General features: G+C 45.0%; 1 protein-coding gene across 1 annotated transcript in view; it reads left to right on the top strand.

The window, feature by feature from the left end:
* LOC106566884 (nephrocystin-4) overlaps positions 1 to 24,618 on the top strand; it is a 90,052-nt gene that overhangs the window by 1,825 nt on the left and 63,609 nt on the right. The window contains exons 2-6 of the mRNA XM_014135427.2: positions 2,976 to 3,157; positions 7,086 to 7,277; positions 10,197 to 10,384; positions 13,075 to 13,235; positions 23,206 to 23,374. Coding sequence (XP_013990902.2) covers positions 2,976 to 3,157; positions 7,086 to 7,277; positions 10,197 to 10,384; positions 13,075 to 13,235; positions 23,206 to 23,374 — 892 coding nt within the window. The remainder of the gene's footprint in view (positions 1 to 2,975; positions 3,158 to 7,085; positions 7,278 to 10,196; positions 10,385 to 13,074; positions 13,236 to 23,205; positions 23,375 to 24,618) is intronic.

Here is a 24,618-nt window from a genome sequence, read left to right as displayed (position 1 = left end):
ATGCCACAAGACAGTGTTAGCCTGCTGAGCTAAAGCTTAGGCATTTGCTCGGGGAGCTAACACAAATATGTAGATGTGCTTCAAGGGAAATGTTTTATGAATGTTAGCTAATATAAGCAAACATTTCAATTGTTTTGTGTTAGTAGCGAACATTCGCAACCGTTAGCTAACCTAAGTGTCTGTTTCGGGTCTAAACTGCTGCTACAAATACAAGTGGCCATGTAGACATTCTATTAAATGTAGTAAGAATAGCGAAGTTTGAATATTGTTGCTAAAAAGCCACAGTAAAACTGTAGAAATTGGCTATTTGCAGCTTCACCGTGACATTATGGGATGTCAATTCAAATCGTTCAACTGAAATTGTTACTAAGAAATATGTTCTTTGCAAACGAAAAACTTGTTAAACCCACCTCAGGTCTCCTGCAGTAGGCCTTTTTCAAGACAAACATTCCAACCAACCCAGAACCACATCTAGATCGCAGGTTGACATTTATTGGGATGAGTCTTGTCCTAGATGGGCCAGCTGCAAAGTCGAAATTGGCTATATTGAAAGAAATGTGCCTTTTGGTCTTAATTTAACGTTACGGTTATGCATTAGGTTTAGCAGTGTGGTTAGGTTAGAATCAGATTTTAGGGCTTTGTTGCTTTGCTAGCTAGTGACCACTCTGCATAGCTGCCTCCAGAACAAGATTCATGACGAAAAACTCTAACCTGCATGTACAGTGCATTCGGAAAGTATTCCAGACTCTTGACTTTTTTGAGAGTTTATTACCTTAAAACCTTATTCTCAAATGGATAAAAAAAAAGTTTTCCCCCATCAATCTACACACAATACTCCATAATGACAATGCAAAAACAGGTTTTTAGAAATTTTTGCAAATTGATAAAAAAAACATAAGTACGTAGGTATTCAGACCCTTTACTCAGTACTTAGTTGAAGCACCTTCGGCAGTGATTACAGCCTCAAGTCTTCTTGAGTATGACGCTACAAGCTTGGCACACCTGTATTGTGGAGTTTCTCCCATTCTTCTCTGCAGATCCTCTCAAGCTCTGTCAGGTCTCTCCAGAGATGTTTGATTTCAAGTCCGGCTTTGGCTGGGCCATCAAGGACATTCAGAGAGTCATCCAGAAGCCACTCCTGCGTTGTCTTGGCTGTGTGCTTAGGGTTGTTGTCCTGTTGGAAGGTGAACCTTCGCCCCAGTCTGAGGTCCTGAGCGCTCTGGAGCAGGTTTTCATCAAGGATCTCTCAGTATTTTGCTCCGTTCATCTTTACCTCGATCCTGAGTAGTCTCACAGTCCCTGCCACTGAAAAACATCCCCACAGCATGATGCTGCCACCACCATGCTTCACCGTAGGGATGGTGCCAGGTTTCCTCCAGATGTGACACTTGGCATTCAGGCCAAAAAGTTCAATCTCGGTTTCGTCAGACCAGAGAATCTTGTTTCTCATGGTCAGAGTCCTTTAGGTGCCTTTTGGCAAAGTCCAAGCAGGCAGTCATGTGCCTTTTACTGAGGAGTGACTTCCGTCTGGCCACTCTACCATAAAGGCCTGATTGTTGGAGTGCTGCAGAGATGGTTGTCCTTCTGAAAGGTTTTCCCATCTCCACAGAGGAACTCTGAAGCTCTGTCAGAGTGACCATCGGGTTCTTGATCACCTCCCTGACCAAGGCCCTTCTCACCCAATTGCTCAGTACCTCGACACAATCCTGTCTCGGACCTCTACGGATGATTCCTTTGACTTCATGGCTTGGTTTTTGCGCTGACATGCATTGTCAATTGTGGGACCTTATATAGACAGGTGTGTGCCTTTCCAAATCATGTCCAATCAATTGAATTTACCACAGGTGGACTCTAATGAAGTTGTAGAAACATCTCAAGGATGGTCAATGGAATCAGGATGCACTTGAGCTCAATTACGGGCTCATACAGTAAAGGGCCTGAATACTTATGTAATTAAGGTATTTCTGTTTTTTATTTTTAATACATTTGCACACACACAAATAATCCTGTTTTTGCTTTGTCATTATGGGGTATTGTGTGTAGATTGAGTAAACATTTTTATTTAATCCATTTTAGAATAAAGCTGTAACGTAATAAAATGTGGAAAAAGTCAAGGGGTCTGAATACTTTCCAAATGCACTGTATATCAAACAGACAGAGGACATAATAATCTAACATCAATGTAGTAGGCATTCAAGTGAAGTGTCAGCCATTTTAATTTACTTGAATCACCCTCTACTGCAGTGCCTAGTGCCTTTCTGTAGGCCTAACTAACTACTATAGGTCATTGTATAGGTTTCAATCATGGCTGTAGGTGTTGCGGGCGTCACAGTGTGACTGATGGAGGTCATTAAGGAGGAGGGTGATGAAGGTCTTGTAATGTGCTGGCAGGTGTTTTCTTCCACCAATCACCACTAGGACAGGAGAGTAGGAGAGAAAACGCTAATTCGTAAGCCACAAACGGGAGGAATCTGAACTTTTTTCCAGTGCAAACCGTTTTTGTGGGTGTGCGCTAATGATTACAACCCTGATACATCGTTCTCAGTGATGCATGTGTCAATGATTCAGGGGAGTCATTCTCGGGAAACATTTTACATTAAGTTCCCCATTTTAAATTGTCATTACTTGAACTAGATGCAACGAACCTAGCTAGACGCGTTCCATTAACGTAATAAGGGAAACTGACCAATCTGTTTGTTTCGTAGAATAATAGTTTAGTACAATTTTTTTATTAAATTTGTTTAATTACATTTCCTGTAATTAGGTCATTTTAGGGTGACTTCATGTAAAGTTTGACCCAATGTTAGTTTTTGTCAACTGCTATACGTTGATCAGGCTCTCTCTCTCCTTTTTTTCGCTAATTTCTTCTCTCTCTCGCTTTCTCTTTCTCTCTCTGAGCATTTTTTTTCTCTCTCTCGCTTTCTCTTTTCCTCACATTTTTTTTCTCTCTCTCGCTTTCTCTCTCTTTGTGACAGGAGCTCCCAGCTGCCAGCAACATCACCCACCTTGAGGTGGACTTAAACGTGTCCCCTAGGGACCGCCTCCCAACATACCAGTCTGCTGCGCTGGCCAACGAGGGCCACCTGGAGCTCCAAGAGCTGCCATTCACCCCCATCCATGCCCCCATCATCACCATGGGAACACATGCTGCGCCCAGGTGAGCACCAGAGGCCAGGGTCCTTGTCACAGCCAGCGGTTTCACACATCGGTCCCTCGCCTGCTTTGGGTGCCTCGCAGAACGCCTGCATGTTAATGGTAGGATAGGGTCCTCAAGGTTCTTTATATCGACGTTACAAGGAGGTGTCCTGGGAAAAATTGCATAAACGGCAGGACAAAATGAATTAGTTAACCGTGACCCTTCAGAGCTAACTACAGTTGGATTACTAGTGCTGTATCTCAAGTGGTGTTGTCGTTTAAAGGGCTTTATCGCCGGCGCTAATGCAGTTCTACACTAGTCTCGACCCTGGTATTTTACAACCAAGTCACTCGCATCTGATCGGTCAGGCTTGAGCAGCATTCACGGTCCACACTTGCGGCTGTTACTGATGTGTGATAAAAGGCTATTGAATGCTTACCGACCTTGCGCCGTGGCTTTGAACATTCCTCAAACACTCTCCTTGTTTTAGCTGCCGTGTTATCTCCATCCAAAGGCTTGGGCAGCGGTCCATTACACCACAATTCTCTACTGTCTTGCTATCTACCGAGAGATCTATGGGTCAGCTAATTTCTATAATGTGCAGTGGGTAGTATACAGTAGGTGGAACATTCAGTTAGGAGACAATTTAGAGGAGTAGGATCTGCCCTGTTCTAAAATAGCATCTCAAGTGACTATTTACGATACAAGACGGTGTGCAGTAGTAATTTTTAAAGGGGGGCCATTCTTTAAATAACCTGTGAGTACTAACAGCATATCTTTTTACTAAATAGATAATATAGAGCTAATATAATGTAGGTGGTTGGCTATCATAATAGTAGTCATAATATAGTACAGTCATGGTGTAACAGAGGAATACCACATGAGAAATGACGCCGTGCAAATAACAGACACGGCGGCCGGCGCTCAAACAAACATTTTACATTTACATTTGAGTTATTTTGCAGACGCTCCTATCCAGAGCGACTTACAGTTGTGAGTGCATATATTTTCATATTGTTCGTACTTGTCCCCTGTGGGAATCGAACCCACAACCCTGGTGTTACAAGTGCCATGCTCTACCAACTGAGCAAACAATTGCATTAGCACAGAATCAGATGAAAACAATTGGCTGGTATGGAAACCAGTCTTACAGGCTGTGTCCCAAATGACACCCATTATCTTTGACCAGGGACCATACAGTGCATTTGGAAAGTATTCCGACCCGTTGACTTTTTCCACATTTTGTTCTGTTACAGCCTTATTTTGTAAAATGTATTAAATATTTTTTTACATCATCAATCTACACACAATAGTCCATAATGACACAGCAAAAAACAGGTTTTTATCATTTTTTTCATTTACATAAATATTCAGACCCTTTACTCAGTACTTTGTTGAAGCCCCTTTAGCAGCGATTACAGCCTTGAGTCTTCTTGGGTATGACGCTACAAGCTTGGCACACCTGTATTTGGGGATTTTCTCCCATTCTTCTCTGCAGATCCTCTCAAGCTCTGTCAGGTTGGATGGGGAGTGTCGCTGCACAGCTATTTTCAGGTCTCTCCAGAGATGTTCGATCGGGTTCAAGTCCGGGCTCTGGCTGGGCCACTCAAGGACATTCAGAGACTTGTCCTGAAGCCACTCCTGCATTGTCTTGGCTGTGTGCTTAGGGTTGTTGTCCTGTACGAAGGTGAACCGTCGCCTCAGTCTGAGGTCCTGAGCACTCTGGAGCAGGTTTTCATCAAGGATCTCTCTGTACTTTGCTCCGTTCATCTTTCCCTCGATCCTGACTAGTCTCCCAGTCACTGCCACTGAAAAACATCACCACAGCATGATGCTGCCACCACCATGCTTCACTGTAGGGATGGTGCCAGGTTTACTCCTGATGTGACGCTTGGCATTCAGACCAAAGAGTTTAATCTTGGTTTCATCAGACCAGAGAATCTTGTTTCTCATGGTCTGAGAGTCCTTAAGGTGCCTTTTGGAAAACTCCAAGCACGCTGTCGTGTTCCTTTTACTGATGAGTGGCTTCCTGGCCACTCTACCATAAAGGCCTGATTGGTGGAGTGCTGCGGAGATGGTTGTCTTTCTGGAAGGTTCTCCCATCTCCACAGAGGAAATCTGGAGCTTTGTCAGAGTGACCATTAGGTTATTGGACACTTCCTTGACCAAGGCCCTTCTCCCCCGATTGCTCAGTGTGGCCGGACGGCCAGCTCTAGGAAGAGTCTTGGTGGTTCTAAACTTCTTTCATTTATGAATAATGAAGGCCACTGTGTTCTTGGGGATCTTCAATGTTGCAGACATTGTTGGCTACCCTTCACCAGATCTGTGCCTCGACACAATCCTATCTCGAACCTCTACGAACAATTCTTTTGACCTCGTTTTTGCTCTGACATGCACTGTCAACTGTGGGACCTTATATAGATAGGTGTGTGCCTTTCCAAATCATGTCCAATCAATTGAATTTACCACAGGTGGACTCCAATCAAGTTGTAAAAACATCTCAATGATGATCAATGGAAACAGGATGCACCTGATTCTCATAGCAAAGGGTCTGAATACTTATGTAAATAAGGTATTTCTGTTTTTGTTTTTTTATACATTTGCAAAAATTTCTATAGACCTGTTTTCACTTTGTTATTATGGGGTATTGTGTGTAGATTGATGAGAATTTGTTATATTTTTTTATCAATTTTTGAATAAGGCTTTAACCTAACAAAATGGGGAAAAAGTCAAGGGGTCTGAATACTTTCCGAATGCACTGTAAGGGGGCAGTATACAGTATCCTGTAGGTAATAGAGTGCCGTTTAGGATGCAGACTGTGTCTGGAACCCAAATAGGCGTGGTGCTGTTCGCTGGGATGTAACGTATGGGACTGTGTCTTTAAAAAACATCTTCTGAGCGGAATGACCCACTTATTTGAGGAGGATCACAATGAACTTCAAATAACTTTATTAATTTAATTTCAATAATCACAACTGTGTGTCAGATTGAACCCCTTTGAAATTAAGACAGTGGCTCAAATATTAATCCAATCGGGGGTGAATTAAGATGGGGAGACAGAAGTGTGAAATGTGTATATTGCCATGGCAAACTCGCTCATTTGATAAGGTCTTTGGCATTCCCCTCTGAATAAGCCCAAAACATAATTAGTTATGAGAGTCTGTTTTTTCGTATTACTTTTGAAGTAAATTGTATTTACTGATATGATTTGTCACATTCGTCTTACTGACATTGAGTAGTATCTCGTGGTAAACAACAGATTGTTAATTTTCCTTTCCCTGAATGTGCACTTTAACCAAGCATCTGTGTCTGCTGCTCTGCTACTTATCATGCACGGAGTAGTCCATGTCAATATCAAAAATATAAGTTATGGATGTTACCATGGTTTCAGAAAAACAGGTGGGCCACTGTGATTAGAGATATCTACAGATTATGGTTGAAATCCTGAGGGAGCGTTTTGACACTGGTCCTCCTCTCCCCGCAGACGGGATTCTCTCTTCGTGTGTTATCGATGAACAGGGTGGGGATGCCAACATCCTCAAACCATCTTAATCATTCTCCCTTCATGTTTCGAATGCCAACCTGAGTATTAGGGTTGGGGTCAATTTCTCTCTTCGTGAATTGAAAACAAACCCTCTTTGAATACAGTATAATGACTATAGAGTATAGTATTAGGACTATTTCACTGGAATTGAACCCAACCCATGTCACTGCGTTTTTCCATTAAGTTTGGTTGCTAATACAAGTGACTTTGTACTCTCTAGGGCTGTCTGAAATGAGACCATTTTCCCTAGTATATATAGTGCACTACTTTTGGCCAGAGCCTCATGGGCTTCCTAACGGGCTCCGCCCAAAAGTAGTGCGCTATATAGGGAATAGGATCGATGCCATTTCAGACGAAGCCTAGATTCTTCTTTTTGTTTGAGGATTGTTTCCTCTTTTTTTGCAGCTCTTCCTCTGTGAGTTCCAGGAGCTCCCTGGCCCACCTCTACTCAGCCAGCTTCCCCTACATCACAGACCCCAGTGGGCTGGTGGCTGAAGTGCTGGACCCGACAGAACCAGTCAACTTTGACCCCCAGAGAGAGGAGGCGGATCCCCTGCAGGGCAATGTGCTCCTGCTGCAGTTTCTGGCATTTTCCAGGTGAACCCACAGCCGTCTGGTCATGTTTGTGGCTCTACGGCACCATGCATAAACATTACCCGCATAGTGTAGGCTGAGATTGATTCTAACCAGCATGTTATGTACTCTGTTGAACTGTACATTGTCTTCCATTGTTCATATAGGATGGATTTGCCCTGTGCCTCCCAGAATGCAATGCAAGTATAAGGGTGTATCATAACTTCAGTCAAATGTTCACTTTGTCATGCATTGATCTCACTGGGCAAATAAGTGAACATTTGACTGAAGTGGAAGCTAGGATTCACCCTACATATGAGGATTTGAGCTTGACTATTTTTGTCTGCAAATAAGAAAAATGGGCTTGAAAAAAAATGACATTTTATATGAGCCTCCACACCACTTAGTATGAAAATATAAGAAGAGACATTTCCTGTGTGCACTTGGTCGCCAGCCAAGGACATACAGTGCTTTGTGATGTTGACGTCCAGCCAAGATTACTTCAGTGCACTTACACACACTTACTCTTGGCGATTTAAGGCTCACACGCACGCATGAAAACATGCACAAAAACACGCACACACACAAAGCCTTGTCAAATACATCCCAGGTCCTGCAGCTGTCCCCTCTGCCAAAGCCTGACTTTTATTTTGTCATCAGCTTTGTCATCCCCAAGATAAAAGCATCAGGCATTTGTCATATGCATCACCGACGGCCCTGCGAGCAAAGGTACAGCCACTTCTTTTGTGGCTGCAGCTTTGAGGCTTCAGCGCAGTTTGAAACATAATGGTAGCTTTTATGTTTTGACGATTACCGCTCTGACTGAATTGCAGGCTGGCAATTTACAGTAGTCTACCTCACATAAAAGGAATCAACAGATAATGCTCAAAAGTGCCATACGTGGGGGGGAATTAAGGATGTGACATTTGTAATAAAAAAAGGGTATTTTATTTTATAAAACTCGATGTTATCCTTTTTCCTGCCATCTCAGCTGCTCACTACTGTCAGGCTTGTAGGCCTTTCAGCATTTTCACTAAAACAATTTCAACCACCTCACAAATACATACTTCATGCCATCTTGAAGGCTCTCAAAGAGTCCTCGGTATTCGTGGCTCGCTCTGAAACAATGGGCACGACACACTTTGTTTCCCTAACAAAATTACCTAATAAACATGATGAACGGGTACAGCGGGCAAAGGGGAATGACTGTGAACCAACGAGTCTCCGGAATGACTGTGATATCATTTCTGCGTCTCTCTCTACAATGCTGTAATTATCAATCTTGTCTGTTTACTGGAAGAATATTAATGTCCGGTTGTGCACTGTGCCCTATATAGGGAATAGGATGCCCTTTGGGACACAACCCCAATCTCTGTAGCCACGTAGAGACATTAGCTTGCGCCAACCTCTTTATCACGGGAATCTCTGCCTGTGTGTCTCCGGGGTCAGACTTTGCTCTTATTAAATTCCACTTCAACGTGGTGGTTTTGATACCGTTCGTGCTCGGTGGACCTCACAGTGACTGCCTCTCCCTAAACGCTTCTCCTCCCATTTATATAATGCCCAATGATTGATTGCTAATCTTCTCGCAGGGAAATAGAGAAGTAATCGTTTCCGTCCCTAATCTCACTCGCAGCTCATTTATTCCAAGCACCGAGACTGAGAGGACGGCGGGCGAGAGTTTGGGCCCACCCACGGTTTGGAGAGTATGTGTGTGGAGATTGTGTGTCTTTAGTGCTAATACGCTCAGAGGGTGGTCGTTTTAAGTCGTGTGAAATAGAAGAAAGTTGAGGACTGATTTAGATTCAATCACTCTACCACCTATAGATGATTTCCAGACTAGGACAAAAGCTACATTCCTCTTGCTCTGAAAGCAAGTAAACTTGGTCCCATCATTACAATGAAAAAAAAAATACTTCTCACTACAAATCAGAACAAGCATGCTTTCTCATTGCACAGAAAATGTTACTAAAATAGGATTTTAACCCCAGATACAGGGTTACAACAGGTTTTGATAGAGTAGGGCCATTGATTTTATCACCGAAGATGAATCCATCTATGGTTGTGAAAGGTGTGATGCTGTAGGCCTATAGCTGCTGAGAGGGCACCTTTTCTATCAGTCTCTGATTTATGGGGGTTTCATTAAGTGATTTAGCCCTCCTAATCTCAAAACACTACTGGTTTTGTCGTTTTAAGGAACTGTAAAAAGGACACGTCTGTAGGGACGGGGATGTGGGGGAAAAGTGTTGATTTTTGTTTCCAGGAAACCGACGAAGCTGAATGATTGACTGATCTGACTCTCTGATTCAATTTGATTTAATGACATTTTTAAATGGGTGTTATTAAATCCTAAATGTGCTTCTCCCACTGCACATGGATTGGTTCGATAAAAAAATTATCATACTTGGCAGGAGCTCAGCGATGATATTCCAAGTAGAACATAATATTAAAGTGAATATAACATATGCCTGTGTACTGTGCTGAGTAGCAGACTTTATTATCCCCCAAGGGGCAATTTGCTATACGGAAAATAGACAAATTCTGTACATGGACAACATATAGAATATATACAACATAAAGACTAAATATGGCCAAGCAAAAGTGTAATCAATTCATAAAAAATCAAGATGGCCTACTTTAACTGATATAGCCTTTAGCGTAATAGTAATAGTGTCATTTATTGAGAATGGTGAATGTGGTATACATTGTAGACTAAGTCAGGGTTAAAAACTGTGAATAGCACCTACTCTATGTTGGAGTACATGACGTCAACGTCATATAACATTAGGGTTTAGTGTGAATAGACGCTATGTTGTAGTGTATGAAGTAATGTTCAGTGTGAATAGTGTGTACTACAGTACATGCAGGTTACATCATGTAATGTAAGGGTTTAGCATAAATAAACAGGTAACCTTTGTTTCCTCTCTTCCTGTTTGCCCACAGGATACCACAGCAGGGGGGGAGCAGCAACTGGCCAGACTCTGTTCATTTCACCTTCCAGCTCTACCGCTTCCCACCAGTGACCACACAGCGCCTGAAACTACTGGCCATCGACAAGCTGCCGAAGAAATCCAGCGAGACACCACCCTGTGTCCTGGCTGTCATTAACAAGGATGGAACAGTCAACTCTGGTAAGGGGGGACGAGAGGAAACATTTTGAACTCTACCAACCAGACGTGAATTCAAATACTATTTGAAATAATTTCAAATACTTTAGCTGGGCTTGATTGAGCTTGCCTGGCTCAATGGAACCAGTAGAGTAGTTGCGCTAACTTGCAAACCCTGCTGATCTGGCACTCCAAGCAGGCTAAAGAAAACACAAAGTATTTCAAATAATATTTGAATCCATGTCTGTTGAATATTTGCAAACACTCTTATTCAATCACAGAGCTCATGCATAGGGCCTAAGGAAACAGCCTAGATATTATTACCGCTACTGAGTGTGCTCATCCCAAATAGCACCCTTTCCCTATATAGTGCACTATTACTGACTAGGGCCTATAGGGCTCTGATCAAAGGTAGTGCACTATATAGGGAATAGGGCGCCATTTGGAATGCAGTCCCTGAGTGGTATTGAATGACACCCCTGCTCCTATCCCAAGCCCACCTCCTTCTCTGCACCCACCCATGATGTGTGCCCAGAACATATTGTACATGATCATGAATACATTTACATATGTATGCAAGCTCCAAGTTTCTCTCTCTCTCTCTCTCTCTCTCTCTCTCTCTCTCTCTCTCTCTCTCTCTCTCTCTCTCTCTCTCTCTCTCTCTCGCTCTCTGCTCGTGTCTCTGTGTCTCTCTGTGTCTCTCTGTGTCTCTCTGTGTCTCTCTGTGTCTCTCTGTATAACTGTATTACAGATTTAGGATCTTAATTTGACCACTCATTTGTTGCTGGGAATTTTCCTGCACATCAGGAAATCCAAACCTGTAGTGTATTTGAGTTTTAAAAAGGCTTCTGGAGTCTGATTTCCACTTTGAAATTTTACTTGATTTGCCCTAACAAAAAAATGCATCAACCCCTACAAAAATGGCCATTAATTATAATCCACATAATAATTCACATTTCCTGTTGCGGCAAGATTTTTTTCCTGCTGTAGCAAACTTGCTCAAATTAAGAGCAGGATGAAATTGTCTTTAGCATGCAAGATGTGTCTTCAAGCATAAGATATTGTGAAAGCTGCTTTTCTCAGAAGCTCTTAGACCAGACATGATGTACTGTACCATGGCAGCATGAAAGATATACAGCAAGGTAGTACCACTGCTAGTGACGTCAGGGGTGACACGGCTGCACGGAGGTGGCCTCGCATTACCCAGCTACCCAGCAGGCCACAGGGGCTGAGGACATGCGTCATAGGGATAACAGGGGATACATCCCAAATAACACCCTATTCCCTATAGAGCCCAGATCAAAAGTAATGCTTGCACTACATAGGGAATAGGGGGCCAGGGCTTTTTGGGGCTTTTCTTTTTACCAGCTTTTGTGGGAGAAAAAAAAAACAACTGGGCCGTAGTAGTTCTTACATCTATTTCTGGTCATTTTTTTTTTTTTACTCCCTTTCTCTCCCCAATTTCAATCTTGTCTCATCGCTGCAACTCCTCAACGGGCTCGGGAGGCAAAGGTCAAGTCATTCGTCCTCCGAAACATGATCAGCCAACTGATGACCAGGTCCGCCTGCAGGCACCCACCCCGCCACAAGGAGTCGCTAGAGCGTGATGAGCCAAGTAAACCGCCCCCGGCCAAACCCTCCCCTAACCCGGACGATGCTGGGCCAATTGTGTGCCGCCCTATGGAACTCCCGATCATAGCCGGTAGTGATACAGCCTGGGATCGAACCAGGGTCTGTAGTGACACCTCTAGCACTGGGATGCAGTGTCTTGGACCGCTGCGCCACCCAGGAGGCCCCTGTGTCTGGTCTTTTGATGATTCTTTGTTTTAAACCCTCAGTTAAACATTGGTGTAACCTTGGTATAACATCGATTGTCAATGGGGGGTTTGAAGGGTTGCTTTGGTGTTTGATGTGTTATGTACTAACGAGGCACTGTTTACGAGATGTTCACACCTTGCTTCAATACACACAGGCAAACACGAACACACACACACAAATACTTTAGATTAATCAAAATTCGATGCCTGCAAAAGGCCATTTTCAATTCATTAGCCTAATTTAATGTGAGCTCTTATCCAGAATTGACCTCATAGGACAGTATGTATGTGTGCACTAGGGCTGGGAATTACCAGGGAGCTCACGATACGATAGTGTCACGATACTTAGGTGCTGATACGATATATGTATTGAGATTCTCACGATTCTATATATATTGCGATTCGTTACTATGATTTTATTGCAATACAATGTTCCAAACATATTACTCACCGTATGTCTTCTGCCAATGGACAAGAGAGAGTAATGAGAACAAGTTTTGATCAGTTATGGAAATAAAAGTGCTGAAAACAAATTGGCTCCCTTTTTAAAAATAAGTTGGAGAACAAGCTATAAAGGTGCAGGTACAGCCAACTAGCGCAAACATAATATTGCAATATTGTCAAAACGATAGGATATATCGTCAAAAAATAATATCCCGATATGTAACTGTATAGTATGACTCCATATGAGTGTGTATGCTTTCTCTGTGTTTTAACTATGTCAATGTGTACGTATCTGTGTCCCTCCCTCCTCCATGTGCTATATCATTCATAGAAATAGAATTACTACGGGTACACTCAATATGGCTGCCGGTCCACTCATTACAGAGCCATTGACTTGAATGGGGATGCAGTTCTTGTAATTTTATATGTATGGTATCATTTCCCTCTTCCCAGGCTCCCCGGGGCTCCAGCTGCAGTTCCGTGTGGACGGGGCATTCTTACAGCCGGGTGAGAGACGCTGGTTCCTGCGCTACCTGGCCCTGCACACTCTGCAGGTGGATGTGTGGGACAGTCAATCCCTCCTGCTTATCGGCTCCACAGCCCTGGGGCTCAAGGTACAGTAAGACAGGCCTATTAGCCTCACCACACATGGTCAGACGGCACACTCTGACTGGCAGTTGTCCTTGTTTTTTTCTACCACATGACACTCTATGTTTCACTATATCTAGCCTGGGTGCCAGTCGGTTTCTGCTCTCTTGCCAACTCATGGAGCTAAGAGCAGAAACAGACTGGCACTCTGGCTATTCTATTCGCACTACTTTTGACCAGGCTCACCCAATTCGCCATAAAGTGCTCTACTTTTGGCCAGACTCATCCCATTTGTCATAGTATATACAGTGCATATACAGGAAAGTATTCAGACCCCTTGACTTTTTGGTGTTCTTTGGCTTGCAAAGCCTCCTCTTTTTCCTCCAAACATAACGATGGTCATTATGGCCAAACAGTTCCATTTTTGTTTCATCAGACCAGAGGACGTTTCTCCAAAAAGTACGATCTTTGTCCCCATGTGCCGTAGCAAACCGTAGTCTGGCTTTTTTATGGCGGTTTTGGAGCAGTGGCTTCTTCCTTGCTGAGCGGCCTTTCAGGTTATGTCGATATAGGACTAGTTTTACTGTGGATATAGATACTTTGTACCTGTTTCCTCCAGCATCTTCACAAGATCCTTTGCTGTTGTTCTGAGATTGATTTGCACTTTTCACACCAAAGTACGTTCATCTCTAGGAGGCAGAACGCGTCTCCTTCCTGAGTGGTATGACGGCTGCGTGGTCCCATGGTGTTTATACTTGCGTACTGTCATGACGTTGGCCTGAGGGGGGAGGTTTATGAACCCCATAAATACCTTTCCCCTTTTTCCTCTCTCTACTCTACCGATGTGACTATTGAAAATCCCTTTGTTAACATTGAGAGAGAGTCTGGTGACATCAAGAGATGGGAAACGGAACCATATTTCGGTAATCCAACCAGTTGAAAATATGCGTTGGGACTTAATGAATATGATGTCAGTTCAGTTGGCGTCTGAGACATGATTACTGATGATAGGACGACAAACTGCATCTTGGAAAATCTACACATTCTAGTTATCAGATTCACATGGAATTGTTGTGCAATTTAAATGTTTAAATATGAAACTATTTGTGAAAAGATTAAATGTAATTTTTAGCTTCTTAATAAGACAACGGTTTGTCAGAAGAACACCACTCTGCTCACTCAGAGGCCCCGCCCAAGTGAACAGACATGGGTTGTAAACTTTGAACCACTGCCCTCTCTCCCAATCTTATATAAGCCCCTGGACGAAAATGTAACTTTCTGTTCCAAGGACGTGAGGACTTACCATCCCCACGTTGAAAGGACAAAGACCACCTACAGAACTAAGCCAACCTCAGCAAGAACCTAAAGAAATTGGCATCGAATTTCAATGTGAAGGTGACGACCTACACGCCGGAAGGATAAATTTCGACTATACCAGCCAGAATATAGCATGAGCTTAAAGTATGGCAACTTGGTATGAACTTTGAACTCTTATTCACTAAAGAAGTGATACCTCCTAGCCGTCACGTTAGCGCAGCAACTGTAGACGTGGGCTAGGAGAGGACGGACAGAGTATTTGTCCTACCACACGACGACGGTACTACCAAGTATCCATTCTACCACCAGACATTCTTCAAAGGACAACCCGGCCTCCCATCTACGACCAACCGATCGAAGCGCAGCTCAGAGTAAATATTTGTTGCATTTTCCTTTTCCTAATGGGCAGTTATTTAGAATGCATAAGATTCTGTATTTACGATAGAGTAGCTGCCTATGGCCCGATAGAGACATAGCTTCTCCCTTTGAAAAAGCAGGAAGACTGAAGAACATTCAAAACCCCATCCCTTTCTTTGTGTAACCAGCTGTCATATCTGTTCCGTCCGCTAGGGACGTTTTCTTTTAAGACATAATTTGTAATCAATGTATGATACATTCTGTGTACAAATGACACAAATATTAATTTTCACAAAGTTTGCTGCTTCAGTGTCTTTAGATATTTTTGTCAGATGTTACTATGGAATACTGAAGTATAATTTCAAGCATTTCATAAGTGTCAAAGGCTTTTATTGACAATTACATGAAGTTGATGCAAAGAGTCAATATTTGCAGTGTTGACCCTTCTTTTTCAAGACCTCTGCAATCCGCCCTGGCATGCTGTCAATTAACTTCTGGGCCACATCCTGACTGATGACAGCCCATTCTTGCATACTCAATTGTGACGACCCTCCCACTCTGTCTGCCGTATTCTCTCTCTTTGCTTTTGTTTCCTTATTAGGATGCTGGTGGGAGGGTCTCAGCTACATGGGAAACACCTGGGCCCGGGTGTGTCCCAGGATAAAGGCACCTCTTCCACGTTCATTGGAGAGACTCTCTCCATGCAGACACACTATGTTTATTTGTATATAGGTTACCTTAGTTAATAAATATATATTTTGTTATTCCTTGTCTCCACATTGTCTCCCTTTTGTGACAAGTGGGAGCTCATCTGGGATATTTGAACGTATGGTGTTGGGAGAGAACGTGGAGTTGTTCAATTCTGTAGGTGCTCTGTTTGCATATTTTGTTAGTTTGTTTGAGTTTGATAGGCCCAGTATTGGTTGCCTTTGTTTGGTTTGTGTACTGCGTTGGAGAGAGTACATTGGTTAGTTTCCAGACCCCTGCACAGCCTGGAAACTCTTGTTCTACTCGCTGTTGGGACATCAGTCTGAGGAGGTGAGTACAATCAGCTGTGTACCTCGGTGGGAGATTTGGGTAGGGTAGTGAAACTTACTACTCGGAGCTATAGCCTTTCTTTTTCCCCTGATAGGCTTAGCGATGTGTTTCATTTTGGAATACGTTGGGCATGGTTAATGTTTGACATTTTTGTGTGGTGTCTGTGGACTGAGCAGTTGTCTCGGGGGCACATCCGTGGCTTGGTGGAATCTGCCAGCGTGCTGGGGGGTTTACTTCCTTGCCAGTGGGCTACAGTGCATAATTACCCACCACGAATCCACACGAAGACTAGGGTTGAGCTATTGTAGGTTTTGGGGAAGCTCCATATCTCTTTTCTGTGGTGCCCAGTGTGATTGTCATTTCTCTTGTTGTGGTCTGGTGTGCTCAGCAGAGGGGTTGAGCGAGATTTTTTTTTAGTATTTACTAGTGACTATGAACTGTTGAGAGGTGACTATGAACCGTTGAGAGGTGTTGTAAAAATTAGGAAGGACCCTGAGATGTTCTTTTCGTTGGAGCTTGTAGTTGACACTCTTGTGCCCTGTTCCTGAATGTTTACGTGACTGACCATTGTTTGGTAGTGTCAGGTTCTATCGCTCCTGTTTTTTCCCTCCTTGTCTCGTTTTCTTCTTTCCTCTTAAACATTGCTTCCTGTGCGCAAAGGTTGCTGAGGTCTGAGGAGGAGGTTGGCTGGGGCAAGTGGAAGGTGAACCTGTAACCCCTCGTCAATTTGGGACGCAGAGGCTTTTGTTTCCTTATTAGGATGCTGGTGGGTGGAGTTGGGAGGGTCGTCAGCTACATGGGAAACACCTGGGCCCGGGTGTGTCCCAGGATAAAGGCACCTCTTCCACATTCATTGGAGAGACTCCATGTAGACACACTGTTTATTTTTATATAGGTTACCTTAGTTAATAAATATATATTTTGTTATTCCTTGTCTCCACGTTGTCTGCCTTTTGTTAAGATCGTTGAGCCGGTTCGTGACACAATGCTTGGAGTTCGTCAGAATTTGTGGGTTTTTGTTTGTCCACCCGCCTCCTGAGGATTGACCACAAGTTCTCAATGGGATTAAGGTCTGGGAAGTTTCCTGGCTATGGACCCAAAATATCAATGTTTTGTTCCCCGAGCCACTTAGGTATCACTTTTGCCTTATGGCAAGGTGCTCCATTATGCTGGAAAAGGCATTGTTTGTCACCAAACTGTTCCTGGATGGTTGGGAGAAGTTGCTCTCGGAGGATGTGTTGGTACCATTCTTTATTCATGGCTGTGTTCTTAGGCAATATTGTGAGTGAGCCCACTCCCTTGGCTCAGAAGCAACCCCACACATGAATGGTCTCAGGATGCTTTACTGTTGGCATGACACAGGACTGATGATAGCACTCACCTTGTCTTTTCCGGACAAGCTTTTCTCCGGATGCCCCAAACAATCAGAAAGGGGATTCATCAGAGAAAATTACTTTACCCCAGTCCTCAGCAGTCCAATCCCTGTACCTTTTGCAGAATATTAGTCTGTCCCTGATGTTTTTCCTGGAGAGAAGTGGCTTCTTTGCTGCCCTTCCTGACACCAGGCCATCCTCGAGTCTTTGCCTCACTGTGTGTGCAGATGCATTCACACCTGCCTGCTGCCATTCCTGAGCAAGCTCTGTACTGGTGGTGCTCCGATCCCGCAGCTGAATCAACTTTAGGAGATGGTCCTGGCGCTTGCTGGACTTTCTTGGGTGCCTTGAAGCCGCCTTCACAACAATTGAATCACTCTCCTTGAAGTTCTTGATGATCCGATAAATGGTTGCTTTAGGTGCAATCTTACTGGCAGCAATATCATTGCCTGTGAAGCCCTTTTTGTGCAAAGCAATGACGACGGCACGTGTTTCCTTGCAGGTAACCATGGCTGACAGAGGAAGAACAATGATTCCAAGCAGCACCCTCCTTTTGAAGCTTCCAGTCTGTTATTCGAAGTCAATCAGCATGACAGAGTGATCTCCAGCCGTGTCCTCGTCAACACTCACACTTGTGTTAACGAGAGAATCACTGAAATGATCTCAGCTGGTCCTTTTGTGGCAGGGCTGAAATTCAGTGGAAATGTTTTGGGGGCGGGGGATTCAGTTCATTTGCATGGCAAAGAGGGACTTTGCAATTAATTGCAATTCATCTGATCACTCTTCATAACATTCTGGAGTATATGCAAATTGCCATCATACAAACTGAGGCAGCAGACTTGGTGAAAATTAATATTTGTGTCATTCTCAACTTTTGGCCACGACTGTATGTAATTATGCGTGATTTATTTAGGAATTTTGTAAATAAATAATTAAACCAAATTTTGTGTTGCTGATTCAACTTGTTGACTATAACCAAGAATTTACAACTTTCAGATGAGACTAAACAAGGTGACGATTAAATATTGACTGCGATTGATGTAAAAGATTACTAGGTCTTTAAGAGTTTATTCAGAAGATAACAGCTCTATAAACATTCTTTCGTGGTGCCCCGACTTTCTAGTTAATTTCATTCACCTGATTAGCTTAATCAGTAATATGAATTACAGAGAAGTGATTTTATAGAATAACTTGTCATATCACTTAATCCAGCGTAGCCAAAGACACGACAGTACTATTGTTTGTACAGATGAACGTGGTACCTTCAGGCATTTGGAAATTGCTCCCAAAGATGAACCAGACATGTGGAGGTCTACAATTGTTTTTCTGAGGTCTTGGCTGATTTCTTTTGATTTTCCCATGATGTCAAGCAAAGAGGCACTAAGTTTTAAGGTAGGCCTTGAAATACTTCCAAAGGTACACCTCCAGTTGACTCAAATGATGTCAATTAGCCTATCACAAGCTTCTAAAGCCATGCCATCATTTTCTGGAATGTTCTAAGCTGTTTAAAGTCAGTCAACTTAGTGTATGTAAACTTCTGACCCACTTGAATTGTGATACAGTGAATAATACGTGAAGTAATGTCTGTAAACAATTGTTGGAAAAATTACTAGTGTCATGCACGAAGTAGATGCCCTAATCGACTTGCCAAAACTATAGTTTGTTAACAAGACATTTGTGGAGTGGTTGAAAAACGAGTTTTAATGACTCGCCTAAGTGTATGTAAACTTCCGACTTCAACCATATATATATATATTGTGGCAGACCAGGGGGTTTGGTCAAGACGTTTACACAGATCAGACACGGACAGAGTATGATTAGCTCAGTTTCAAGGGTGTTTTATTAAATAATAAATCAAAAAGAAAAGGATAGGATAGGTCTCCCCCATGAGACCCTCTCCGGGATAACGTCTTCTGGGCTACGGGTCTTGCTGTCGGGCACACAAACTAAACTCACTCGCCGTAGCTCGGGTAACCGTCTCCAACTACATGGAAGTCACCTCATTTCCCCGAGTCCTCTCCTGTGTGCTGCCCTTCTGGCAGCTTTATGGGGCTTGTACAGCTGGTGAGCAATCAGCCCTTGATTACTCACCAACTCCCCAATTAGTCCTGGGTGGAGAGCCCGTCGAGACCTGGCACGTCCAGCAGATGGAGCCATCGGCTCGCGACGTATACTCCGTCTGTCACCAGGCCTCGACAAGTCTCCCCCTGGTGGCTGACCTGCTGTACGCCACACACACACACCCTTTAGCTCTGTCGGGGATGGGACTGTCGTCAGTGCGACGTACGGCTCCCTTCTCGATAGGGCATCCGTGTTTCCATGCTTCACCCCTGACCTGTGCACAACAGAAAAAGAGAAGCGTTGAAGGGACAAGAACCACTTGGTAACCCGATCGTTTGTGTCCTTACCCCTGGCCATCCAGACCAGGGGAGCATGGTCCGTGACCAGGGTGAAGTGGGTACCCAACAGGTAATACTCGAGTGTTTAGCGCCCACTTCACCGCTAGACACTCTTTCTCCACAATGGAGTACTTTTTCTCTCTAGGAACCAGCTTTCTGCTGATGTACATGATGGGGTGCTCCTCCCCATCGTGTATCTGGGACAGAACGGCGCCTAGTCCCGTATCACACGCATCCGTCTGGACCACCATTGGCACCTGGAAATCGGGCGTTACGAGGATCGGATGGGAGCACAGCGCTTCCTTCAGACGGCTGACCGCCGCTTCTGTCTCGTTGGTCCATTTCACTGTTTTTGGGAGGCAGGCCCTGGTTAGATCGGTGAGGGGGGGAAGCTATAGCCGCAAGTTGGGGATAAATCGGCTATAGTATCCTGCCAGTCCCAGGAAGGACTTGACCTGTGTCTTGGTGCGTGGAACGGGCCAGTCACGCACCGCGTGAACCTACCTCTTTTGGGGCTTGACATACCCCAGGTACTCCACCTCCTCGAAACCTAGTTTACACTTCTTAGGGTTTGCGGTCAACCTGGCTTGTCTGAGCGCGTCCAGCACCGCCTGGAGGCGCATCAAGTGCTCTTCCCAACCTTGGCTGTGGATGATGTCATCCAAATAGGCCGCTGCATACTGCTGGTGGGGTCGAAGTACTTTGTTCATCAGCCGTTGGAATGTGGGCGGGGCTCCGTGGAGACCAAACGGAAGCACCCGGTACTGATACAACCCATCTGGTGTCAAACGCCATCTTCTCCCGGGAGGAGGCTGCCAACGGTACCTGCCAATAACCTTTGGTCAGGTCAAGGGTGCTGATGTACCGGGCCTTTCCCAATCGGTCGATGAGCTCGTCATCTGGCAGCTCCCTTGTGGTGTCACGATGGTGGTCCACACGGTGGGATACCGCTTTGTGTCACCGTGAACACAGGAAATGGACATCTCCCTAACCCTTTCGGTCTCCTGGTTCAGCAGGCTCGTATTTACGAGCGTAACCACACTTCCGGAGTCCAATAGCGCTTCCGTGTCGTGTCCGTCAACCTTCACTGGGACCATGGGTGCAGTTGATCCGGGGTGCGCCCAACAGGAGTTGACATAGTTCACGGCGTGACCCACCTCGCCGCCGTGGCTAGCTGATGGCATCGACTCCTTTCGAGCCAGGCAATTCCAGGCAATGTGCCCCCGGGCGCCACAATGAAAACACCTTTGGTCTCCATCTACCTGGGGTCGATGGGGACGGGTCGGCCCTACCCTAGCTGTTTCTCCACGGGTTTGCGGTCCTTTGGCCCTGCCGACTGTCGGTTCGGGGTACACCACGGTGGGGCTGTCTTTCCGTCCCCTCGGACGGGTCACCGATTCGTCCCGGCTCCCACTCAGCAGGGCCTGCGTGTTATGATGCATCTCCACTGCTTCCAGGAGGCCCTCCAAGGTCTGGGGTGCGCATAGACTCGCTGCCCTCTTCATGTCATAGGGTAGCGCCCGTAAGAAGCGATCCAGGACCACTTTGTTTCGAGGATGGAGAGGGTGGATACGTCGGTTAGGAGCCATGCCCTGGTGACGCGCAGTAGGTCGTTCATCTGTGCTCGGGGGGATGCGTCTGCTACGAACCTCCAGTCGTGGAACTGTTGAGCCTGATGGGCCAGGCTGTACCCGTTACGGCTGAGTATCTCCCGTTTGAGTCTGTCGTAATTAGCCGCCTGTTCATCGTTCAGGTCCCAATACGCCTTTTGGGCATTCCCCGAGAGGAACGGGGCCAACAGACTGGCCAACTTCGGCCTTGGCCATCCTTCCGGTAGAGCTGTCCATTCAAACGTACAGAGGTATGTTTCGACGTCATCGTCTTCCGTTAGTTTGAGTAAAAACTGGTTGGGATGTGATTCAAGAGACGCTCCGCCTTGCAGCTTCCTGATTTCCTCAACGAGGCGGCTGTTTTGTAATCGCTGTTCGTCCAGCGTTTGTTCCTGAACCGCCTGTTGTGCTTGTTGGGCCCGGACGAACTGAGCTATCAACTCGTCCATGCTGATGCTGTGTAAACGTCAACCCTGATCTGACCACGTTATCAGATTGCCCGCATTCTCCACCACTTGTGACAGACCAGGGGGTTTGGTCAAGACGTTTACACAGATCAGACACGGACAGAGTATGATTAGCTCGGTTTCAAGGGTGTTTATTAAATAATAAATCAAAAAGAAAAGGATAGGTCTCCCCCATGAGACCCTCTCCAGGATACCGTCTTCTGGGCTCCGGGTCTTGCTGGATCCTGTCGGGCACACAACTCAACTCACTCGTCGTAGCTTGGGTAACCGTCTCCAACTACATGGAAGTCACCTCACTTCCCCCAGTCCTCTCCTGTGTGCTGCCCTTCTGGCAGCTTTATGGGGCTTGTACAGCTGGTGAGCAATCAGCCCTTTATTACTCACCAACTCCCCAATCAGCCCCAATTAGTCCTGGATGGAGAGCCCGTTGAGACCTGGCACGTCCAGCAGATGGAGCCATCGGCTCGCGATGTATACTCCGTCTGTCACCAGGCCTCGACGAGTTTCCCCTTGGTGGCTGACCTGCTGTACGCCACTATATATATATATATATATATATATATATATATATATATATATATATATATATATATATATATATATATATATATATATAACCCCTTTTTTGGGGTAGGCACAAAACTACCTTCATACTCTGTTCGTTTTTTAAATCTGGTACCGGCTACTTTGACGAGTCCCATGACAAAACGGAGAACACCATCGTGTCTGTGAGATTCTCCCCTATCCACAGTGGGGTCCCATTAGTTTGTAGGCCAATCGGTTCGGACGCTACCAAATAGAAGTTGGCACATCGACGGTACCGACTTCAGACAAGTCTCCTGACACGGAGAGTGCCATCGTGTTCGTGAGAGTCTCCCCTTTCCATAGAGGGTTCATAATGGTTTCTAGGTCAAACTGTTCGGACGCTACAGAGGTTTTTGTGAGAACTAGAGCAGTGGTCTGACAAACACCGCTCTAGCTCTGCCGCTGACTCCTCATGTAGCCTATTACCGGCAACTTCAGGAGAGTAATGGCAGAACCTGCAAAAGCCAGTAGGAGCAGAAGACGGATGGTCAGGTTAAGTTTTTTTTTTTCATCTGGTTATCTTGATCTGCCTCTCCTGTCTCTGTGCAGCATATGTTGCGTCAGTAGTTTTTGTCTGGTGTGGTGTCTCCGGGCAGCATATGTTGTCAGGGCCGTCCTGGCTGTTTGTTTATTTGGATCTGAACGCGCCCCAATCTCTGCCCCTGATCTCTGAACGCTCCCCTATCTTGTCGTGTCTCCGAACGCTGATCTGTGTCTCTGCACAGCATATGTTGTGTCAGGGCCCTCCTGCTTGCTTGTTTGTTTGTTTGTTTGTTTGTGTTGTGTCTCTAAACACGCCCCTATCTTGTTGTCTCTTAACGCACCCCTGCACCTCTGTCTCTTCATTCAGCATATGTTGCGGCAGGGCCGTCCAGCTGTACAGGCCACTCATGAGCTGGAGGTCATCACCACAGAGTACATGGGTGAAGGCGTGCCAGTGAGCCTGCACCGGGCCTCCAACCCGATCAGTGTCTTCACCACCATCAAAGGTCGGCTCCATCTGCGCCTGGGCAACGTGGGTAAGGACGAGAGCACTGCATTTATTACTGAAGTATATTAATCTACCCCCTCTATCCATCCATCCATCACTCTTGTCTCACCTTTTTACTATCAATGCCGATTTAATTGGGTTACAATTGTAACCGGGTATCAATAACAGGAAACTTAAACTGGAACAGTGAAATGGTACGGTTAGTGAGGCATTGAGCTCCACAAAGAATGAAGGTAGAAGTGAAGTAGCCTAAGGAAGGAAGTAAGTATTAAGAAAAGTACACCTACTCTATTTACCTTCAATAGATGGTTGGCTGAGTTTTAGGAAGAGCACACTCATACTGTCTACCAGGACAATATGGAAAGGGATAAGGAGTCTGGAGAGCACACATACATACTGTAACGAACTACAGACTTGGATGGGAGCACACAGTAGTAAGGCTTGATTGTATTTCACATATGTTACACTGTGTGCTTGGGTGACATTGGGTTGTAATCTATGTGCTGGACTTTCGGGACACGACGCCCGCTTTTCAAGCAGTTATCCAATTGAAGTGTTTTAGCCCCACAGTGTCACGGCAGCTGTCGACAGTTTCGCCGTTTGTTGTCGGAATAAATAATACCCACTCATAAACAGTACATATCACCGTCGGGCCTCGAAAAGCCCAATTTTCCGACAGAGTAATTGTGGTTCTAATACGACTCGCTTCCTCCCTGCTTATCTCCTAAAGCAGGGTAAGAGCGCGGTGAGAAATTGGAAACGTCTGGCATGTAATTTCCAATCAAGACTTAGATATCCATCAGGCTGGCTCTGTCTCCCAGCAGCCGACAGTTGGAATCAATTAACAGACGAGGATGCCCATGAATCAGCCCTGTGCACACCGAGCACCTCCATCTCTCTCTCTGTAGCGCTCTCTCTTTCTAGTGCTCTCTTTAGCTACCTCTATCTCTTTCTCTTCCTCTATCCCTGTCTCTGAAGCTCTCTCTCTCTCTAGCTCTATTTCACTCCATACCTACCTTACTCACTCTCTCTTGCTTGCTTCCACCACTCTCTAGCTCACTCCATCTCTCTTTCTAACTGTAATTCTCTCTCCTCCCCCCCTCTTCTGTTGGCTCTCATCAAGCCTTAATGAATCTCTCATCTTATTTGTTCCTCTGTGAGAGATGGTCATTAGCGTGTTTGAGGGAGAGCTGGAATTTACCTACTGCCAAGACAGATGGAGGTGGTGGAGAGATTATGTTCTGTTAGTGAAGCTCACCAGGGCCCCTATCT

The sequence above is a fragment of the Salmo salar genome, chromosome ssa13, assembly GCF_905237065.1.
Source record: "Salmo salar chromosome ssa13, Ssal_v3.1, whole genome shotgun sequence".
In the NCBI taxonomy this organism is placed as follows: domain Eukaryota; kingdom Metazoa; phylum Chordata; class Actinopteri; order Salmoniformes; family Salmonidae; genus Salmo; species Salmo salar.
This window is presented reverse-complemented; position numbering and strand designations above follow the sequence as displayed.